The sequence below is a fragment of the Molossus molossus genome, unplaced genomic scaffold, assembly GCF_014108415.1.
Source record: "Molossus molossus isolate mMolMol1 unplaced genomic scaffold, mMolMol1.p scaffold_m16_p_14, whole genome shotgun sequence".
Classification (NCBI taxonomy): Eukaryota; Metazoa; Chordata; class Mammalia; order Chiroptera; family Molossidae; genus Molossus; species Molossus molossus.
In genome coordinates this window covers 73,426,619-73,434,927 of record NW_023425349.1, presented here as the reverse complement: position 1 = coordinate 73,434,927, position 8,309 = coordinate 73,426,619, and the positions used below count along the sequence as shown (strand labels likewise).

The window sequence follows — 8,309 nt, the reverse complement described above, 5'->3', positions numbered from 1 at the left end:
TGTGAGTGCGGGAAGCCCAAATGTTGAGTGGACGAGGGGCGTGTGTCCAGAAGTAAAGATAACCTCATAGTTGTAGGAGTGGTACAGATCTCTGGCCCGGCTCTGGCGAAGAGGCAGGACCCTTTTCTTCTAATGAAAAGAGAAAGCTGTACTTGCCCATGGTAGCAAACACCCTGGTTCGAACCTGGCAGTTGGGAGTCCTGTGAGAACCCTAATGCCAGCGGTGCCGTACATCAGAAGGAAAAGGGGGAGAGACTTCGCTTGAAAAGATGAACTCGCTACAAGAGCCGCCTGCGCCTCCGTTACGGTTCCGGGAGCGCTGGGCGGGGGCGCCTCGGGGTGGGGGCAGGTGGCAGCAGCCCCTGGGCTCCCTCCGCCTAGGCTTCGTCAGGCTCCGGGCGCCAACTGCTCCCGGCCGGCGCCCCCAAGTGAGCTGCCCAGCGGCAACAGCAGAGCCCACCCCGTGGGGCGACTTCAGGGGTATCATAGTCACAGAGTGTTTGGAGTGAAAGACGCCTTCTCTGGGAACACGTGGACGCGTTACCCCGGAGAGGAAAATCTGGACCGGACAAGTCTGGGGGCCGCTTCCGCTGGCGGGGGGGGAAAGAGAAGGAGGAGCAGGCTGGTCACGAGAGGCTGGGGCGGGTCGCTGGGGCTTGGCGGCAAAAACTGGGAAGGAGAGAGCGAGGGGGCGAGCGCGGGAGAGCCGCATGGAGTCTTCTGCCGACCGGCTGGCCAGGGCCGCCGCCCGCGGCCGCAGCGACGAGGTGCTGGCGCTGCTGCAGGCGGGGGCACCGCCCAATGCTCCCAACCGTTACGGTCGGAGCCCGATCCAGGTGGGTGAAGGGCTCTGCCGCAGGAGCAGGGGTGGCGAACGGCTTTGGGGGACTAGGTTTGCAAGAGGGTCGGAACCAGGTAGCGTTTCGATTCCCGGTAAAGGGGTGACATCCTCCGGAGTTATCAGATGGAGTGTGGTGTCGAAGTCTCCTCTTGGCTTCCCCGCCGTGCCCTGGGTGCTCAGGAAGCCAAGGGAGGAATGAGGAAGCAGCAGGCGTGCGGATCTCTAGAATAGCATGAGTATCTGGAGGGAGAACCTATTTATGTTAATATAGACCAAGCGCGCGCGCTCTCTCTCGCTCGCTCGCTCTATCTATATATACACACACACACGTGTGTGTGTGTATTCTTTATCAGATAACAAAACTTACGAACGTTTGATGTAAAATGTAAGATTTTAAAGAAATGTGAGATTGGCTGGGAGCCCTTAACCCTGAACTCACAGGCCGCTGAGAGAAACTGATGATCATTTTCCTCCCTCCGAGGAATTTCAGTGGAAATCTACTCTCTGTATGTTGGAATAAATAGCTATTGAAATAATTTAGAAGCAACTACATAGTGTTTTTGTTTTAATTTAACTGAGTACGGAAAGTATATGCTTGTATACAGAAAATGCAGGCATATATGAAGAACATTAGTGCACCCCTGGTTGGGCGTCCTCCCCTGCACCAAAAGTTACTGGTTGAATTCTCCGTTCTCGGTGGCACTTGCCCAGGTTACTGGTTCGTTGCTGGTCAGGGTGCCTACTTACCAGAGGCGATCAATTGATGTTTCTCTCTCTTCCCCCACCCCTTCTTTCCCTTTCCCTAAAAAAAAAAAAAAAAATCAATAAGAACATATTTTTAAATAAAAGAACATTCGCCTGGCCTGTGTGGCTCAGTTGGTTGAGGATCATCTCATACACCAGGAAGTCCCGGGGTTCGATTCCCATCAGGTCATGTGCAGGGATCGTGGGATCCCCAGTATGGGGCTTACAGGAAGCAGCCCATCCATGTTTCCCTCTCGTGGATGTTTCTTTCTCTCTCTCCCTCTTCTTTCCTCTCTCTAAAATCAATAAGAACATTAGAAAATTAGAAGAGAACGTTAGTGTAACTTTGCCTGAAATAATTTAGTTATCATTTTAGTGATTGATGTCTCCTATTATTGTTGCTGTTGTTAACTAACTTGCTATATATTAACGTACTTGAAGTCGAATTTTCAGTTCCTCCTTGTTGAGAACCATCATTTCTGCTCTTTCCCTTCCAGTTTTTTTGGTGTGTGTGTGTGTGTTGGGGGGAGGACACAGGTTTTTGTTGTTTGCCTTCACTGACTTTCTAAATCTCAGGCTAAAGATGAATTCTTCCTGGCAGTCACCATCCTAATTTTATTCCCAGTGTCAACAATGATTTCTGATTCTGAAAAATAAAATTTATATAAAACAAACGCATATTGCAAAACCTCCAGAATAAGACAAAGGAAAGTAACTCTACTTGGAACTTCACAAACTTCACAAGTAAATCTTCCTTTCCTAAAACTAAGCTAAGAGGATAGATTTTATACACTTTGCAATACAGATATTAAAATAAAATGAAAATGCCTAAAACTTGAAATTTATCTGTGACTTGAAGTGTGGAGAGAATTTGAATTTAAAGAGGTTGAGTGCTCCCTGGCCAGTTTGGCTCAGCGGTTAGAGCATCGGCCTGCGGTCCGGAGAGACCCGGGTTCAGTTCCCATTAAGGGCACGTACTTCGGTTGCAGTTTGTCCCCGGCCTTGGTTGGTTGTGCGGGTGGCAGCCACTCGATGTGTCCCTTCACGTCAATGTTTCTCTCTCTCTCTCCCTTCTTCTCTCTCCCTCCCACTCTATCTGTACAAAAAAATGGAAAAATATCCTCGGGTGAGGATAAAAAATAAAAAATAAAAAAAAATAAAGAGGTTGAGTGTTTGTAGAAAACAAGCATGAGTCCTTTAAAAATAATGCTTGCCTGATTCATAATTTGATATCTCCAAAATATCACCAGCTGCTTGGAAACTGGGAGTTTGTCCTTGGACCTCTAGAATATGTTAGAAGACTTAGTTTGTTTAAATACAAAAAGAAAAAAAAAAGATAATTAATTTTAACTTTTTTAATAGGGTGGATGAGAACATAGGGGAAAAAGAAGCATGATTTTGATTTAGAACCCTAATCAAATTTAAGTTTAATATAGAAATACTTAGTTGCTAGAACATTTTAAACTGCTAAATTAAATGTAATGTCTTTTCAAATGGATTTAAGCACCCTACAAATATTCCTGTGAAAGATTTATTTATTTTTTCATTGGATTGCTATTATGATTAAAATATTTAAATGTTAGGCTACTGTTCAGCCTTTAATACTAATATAATAAAATATAATAAAAACATATAAAACCAGTTAAATGATGAAGGATGTCACTGGATAAACAGTAATAGTGTGAAAGCTCTCCCAGTTTTTATTTTAAAACAGTGCATTTGCTCTATTGCATTGCAATAGTTTTTCTTTCTTTTTTGGAGCTGTAATTTGATTCACTTATATTTACTCTCTGTCTTTTTGAGAATTAAATCAGTTTCACTTTTCTCCAATACAAAACTCATTATGGTTCCTTGGTTTGGACAAATTAAGTAATTTGTGTTTAATATAGAATGTAACTGAAATAAATAACTTATTTTTATACAGTCACTATCATCCAGCTAATATAACCAAATAATGGTTTTCCTAAAAAAAAAGTTGTCTACCACCACCACCCACCATGCAACACTCAAATTGTAAGGTTGCTCTGATTATGGACACTTTGGTGTTGCCTTTGTTGCAAAGATGACCTAAACCCCAAATGAAGTCAGAGCCTCCTGTTTAATGAACTTTCAGAGTGTAAATTGGGGAAGTGTCTTAGTTTACTATTTATGCTGTAACAAATTACCACAGACTTAAATGGTTTAAATCAACGTAAATTTATTATATTACAGTTCTGGATGTCAGAAGTCTAAAATGGATCTAGGAGGCTGCACTCCTTTGAAGGTTCTAAGGGAGAATCCATTTCTTTTCCTTTTCCAACTTCTAGTGACCATCAACATTCTGGGCTCATGGCCCCTGCATCTTCTCTCTGACTTGTGCTTTCATTGGTATATACCCTTTCTCAACTGTGACTCTCTTATAAGGAAACATGGTTACAGTGGGCCCACCCAGACAATTCAAGTTAATCACCCCACCCCCACCCCCACCCCCACCCCTCCCGCAAATCCTTAATCAAGCCTGGCAAAGGGCAACGTTCCTTTTGCCATGTAAGGTAATATACTCACAGCTTTTGAATGTTAAGAAGTAGACATCTTTGAAGGACATTATTTAGCTTACCACAGGAAAATTTTTGGGAAGTGCTTAGACAAACCTCATTTTATACTTAAAGAATTTGAAGTTTGCCATAGCCCAGTGGCTCAGTTGGTTGGAGCATTATCAGGTATACTAAAAGGTTTTGGGTTCAATTCTTGATCAGGACACATAGCTAGGGTGCTGTTCAATCCCAGAATGTGTATGGGAAGCAACCAATTCACATTGATCTCCACTCCCCTTCCTCTCCCTTCCGCTCTCTAAAATCAATAAACATACCTTCAGGTGGGGATTATTTATGAATTTAAGAGAAAAAAAAGAATTTTAAGTTCAATATTCCAGGAAACTAACGGTAGCTTTAAAATTTTGTAAGAATTAAGGTTTGTTTTCTGGGTTTTTAAATTTTATTTTATTTTTCACTTTTTAACAAGGGCTTGTATATACAGCAATGAACCATACAAAAAACTCTCGGTCTTACATAATCATATCAAAATGGGGAAATACAGGAGGTTTAGCAAGTTTGTCACTTTTGCTGTTGTCTGTGCCTCCAGCAGTGTTCTGTGTGTGGCTGGAATTCTGCAAAAGCATGGAGAATATAATGAGAATTCAGTCTGTGCAGAAAGATGGAATGGGTAGGAGAACTGGCTAAGAGAATTGGTAACTGAAAGCAAATAAAGAGTAACTAGACGCCTCTGGCTTGTATGGGTGTTTGCAGAGGGTAGAGGCTTCACAAGTAATTTTAAATTAACCCTGTCTCTGCCACTTGACCTGCCCTAACCATTTTGCTCGCTCCTGCAGGTCATGATGATGGGCAACGCCGGGGTAGCCAAGCTGCTGCTGCTCCACGGCGCGGACCCCAACTGCGCGGATCCAGACACTCTCACCCGACCGGTGCACGACGCGGCCCGGGAGGGTTACCTGGAGACGCTGGTGGTGCTGCACCGAGGCGGGGCGCGACTGGACGTGCGAGATGCCTGGGGTCGCCTGCCCGTGGACCTGGCTGAGGAGCGGGGCCACCGCGAAATCACCCAGTACTTGCATGCGGCCGAAGGGAGCACGGAAGGCGGTAGCCACTCCACTGCCGGTGCCACACAAAGCCTCGCAGGTGAGATGGCCGATCTAAGAATGTGAACTCAGAGAGCTCCCTCAGTCCAGCGCACTCCTTTGTCAGAAGAGAAAGTTGGCTCAGGGAGAGCAGAGACTTGGGTCTCATCTCAGCTCACTTATTGCCAGCAGATGAGACAACACCAGTGTCCCGTATCTGCTGCCTCGCCAGAGCTACGGGTAGGAAACAGCCTCTGATGGACTTCCGCACGTCAAAACCCATTCCATAAGAACTCCCTCCACCTCTCCAAATACTCATTCTTCCTGCAGGTCATGGCTTAGACCTGGAGCATCGACTCAAGGCTAGAGGTCTAGTGGCTACATCTATTCAGTGGCCCTCAGTTTCCCCATTAGGTTACCCAGGTTTCAGGACCAACGTTGCGATTTCCAAAACCAGTTGCGCAAAGCAGGATCTGGCAGAGGTCAGCCATTCCCGGCTCCGTTGAAAAATTCTACTAAATCTGCCCCTCTACTCTAAGCGTGGGGTTTTCCAGGCCCCCCCCCCCAGGGGGCTCTGGAGGCATCTGGGATAGAGACTTCTCCAACCCTCAAAGTCCCAACAAAGTCGTATAGCGAGGTTTGCTATACGCTCTGGGAAAGAGACCCTTTCTGTTTGTGCGAGAGAGATCGCTGAGAGAGGGAGATGGATGTGTGGTTCTCTGTCGTTCTACCACCATAAAGCCTTTTCCCGCAGGCCCATTTCCCTACCTCCACTCCTGCCTGTCTAAAGTGCCAACTTCAATTTTTTTTTTTCTGAAGGGGACACCATTTTATCAAAATACATATATGAAGCAATATACGAAATTGGCACGAATATTTATGGTAAACATTGACCTTGAAAATACTGAAAGCTATCCTATGGGCTGAGAACTGGGGCAGTAGGCTCCCTGGGCCTTAGGGGAACCAGCGACAGAGTGTAGAGTCTCACTTAGAGTGCAGCGCCTCGGACACCAAGGGGAGAAAGGTTTCCTTTAACCTGCCCACCCTCTCGGTCCTCCAACTGAAGCGTGCGTCCTAGATGCAGCATAGGACCAGGGGCCAATCACGGAAGCAAGAACTTCCAGCCACGGAAGAGAATTAGATTATGTAATTGGGCCCAGGCAAATGAAAATTGAATAACCCTTTATAACCAAACCTAAGATTTGTAAGCCAAACAGGAGAGTCTCCTTCCTTCCTTCCTTCCTTCCTTCCTTCCTTCCTTCCTTCCTTCCTTCCTCTCTTCCTCTCTTATTCCCTCCTTCCCTCCCTCCCTTCCTCCTCCCTCCCTTCCTCCTCCCTCTCTTCCTCCTTCCTCCCTTCCTCCTTCCTCCCTTCCTCCTTCTTCTCCCCTCCTCTCCCTTCTCCCTTCCCTTTCTTTAACTGATCCCCATTCTAGGTAGGACACAAAACTGAACAAGACAAAACAGGATTCCTGCCCTCATAGAGCTTACATTCTGGGAAATAGACTTTAAACACTGTAACAGTGTATTTTAAGAGTGAGTTTGTAAAACCAAGTGATGCTTAAGAGTGAAGTGTGAATAGGAGGGGAGGCTATCTAAGAGTGGTCCAAAACCCTTACTGATGAGAAGAAAACAGCCCTGGAGACCGAAAACCTCTCAAGTGCAAAGACTGCTGCGGAAATGAATGGCGGGTCAGAGGATAGAAAGACAGGCGGAATCGGGTACACGATGAGATCAGAGGGAGAGCAAAGGCCAGATCATTGCAGGGGTCTGTTAGGTCAGATAAAAGATGATTGGTCAAAATGTTAATTTTATTGTAGAAACGTTTTATTTTAGCTGGTTTGGGAGGGGGACCTGTAGAGGAATACAGTAGGACTGGAACCCAAGACTCCCAGACTGCGAAGCAGCGCCTACCGGGTGTCCTCTAATATGTGAGTCCGCTGAGCCGCTCGCCAGCATCAGGTGCGAGAGACGTTTGGGGCGAAATAGCGTCCTTATGTTTCTGCTCCTGGTGGTGTGTGTGGGAAGCAAAAGCCACCCGTTATATACCGATTTTACCGATTTTCCTCTCGCAATCGCCACGGGCCCACCCGTGCTCTCCTTGCCCTCGCCCTGGAGGACCCAGAGCGCGGAAGAGCGGCGAGCCCAGAGCCGCGGAGTGTGGGGAGGAGTGTGTGCCCCCACTCCCGAATCCATGGGCAGACCCGGTGCCGAGGACATTTCTCCACTTTTTGTTCAGATAGAGTGGGAGGGAGAGAGGAAGAGAGAGAGAGAAACATCCAATGAAAGGGACACATTGAGTGGCTGCCACCCGCACGACCAACCAGGGCCAGGGACAAACTGCAACCGAGGCACTCGCCCTTAGCCGAACCGAACCCGGGTCTCTCTGGACCGCAGTCCAACGCTCTGGGGCCTACGCTCTGGCCTACGCTCTAACCGCTGAGCCAAACCGGCCAGGGCGACATTCGGTTGATATCGAGAGGAAGTGTATCTGCAGGCGAAGCCATCCTTGTCCATAAATTTCTGAATAGCTGGTGCGGGAGTGCAAAAAAAAGAAGAAATGGGTCTCACAACTTTGATTTCTGATTTCTAATGTCCTTTTCTTTTTTTTTTTCTTTCTGCTCTCTGCAGGCAACCGAGCGTGAACGAAAGCAAGAAGCATATCTGCATCTTGACTGCTACCCGCGTCCCTCCCAGTTCTTCCCTGCTTTATTAGATGCAATTTATCAAGTAGCGCTTTTACAGCTTCTTCGCCAGCAAATCCTTTCCCCTTCCCCCTACATTTCCATTTATACCTGATTTTCTACGCTATTATAAAAGATTTAAAAAAAAAAAAAAACCAACGCTGTCCCTGCCTTTTCATTGGGTTGGAGTTTTCAGGAGCGTGTATGCAGGCCATGAGGGCACGTCTCTGCTGGTGCGTTGTCTTGAGAGCCTCGAACCTGCCTGGCTCTGTTATTACAGCCACTTTGTGAACTAGGGAAACAAAACTTAATGGGGTTCATGGCCTTTCTTGAGTGTCCAACTGCCAGCAAATGTTAGGGCCAGGGCTCAATTAAAAAAAAAAAAATAGTGTTCTTTCCTTCGCTCATTTATTCGGTCAACAATTATT

General features: G+C 46.5%; 1 protein-coding gene across 1 annotated transcript; it reads left to right on the top strand.

Moving 5' to 3' along the window:
• Positions 1-710: 710 nt before the first annotated feature.
• LOC118629860 (cyclin-dependent kinase 4 inhibitor B-like) lies at positions 711-7,998 on the top strand. Its single transcript, XM_036261529.1, has 3 exons — positions 711-836; positions 4,953-5,259; positions 7,829-7,998. The coding sequence occupies exons 1-3, from the start codon at positions 711-713 to the stop codon at positions 7,840-7,842; spliced, it is 447 nt and encodes a 148-aa protein (XP_036117422.1). The 3' UTR covers positions 7,843-7,998.
• The last annotated feature ends 311 nt before the right edge of the window (positions 7,999-8,309 follow it).

What these genes read in the sequence shown, in the direction of transcription:
- LOC118629860 (XM_036261529.1), top strand. Translation starts at nt 711, where the DNA reads ATGGAGTCTTCTGCCGACCGGCTGGCCAGGGCCGCCGCCCGCGGCCGC. An exon ending in ACGGTCGGAGCCCGATCCAG is followed by an intron (nt 837 to 4,952) that starts GTGGGTGAAGGG and finishes TCGCTCCTGCAG; the next exon opens with GTCATGATGATGGGCAACGC.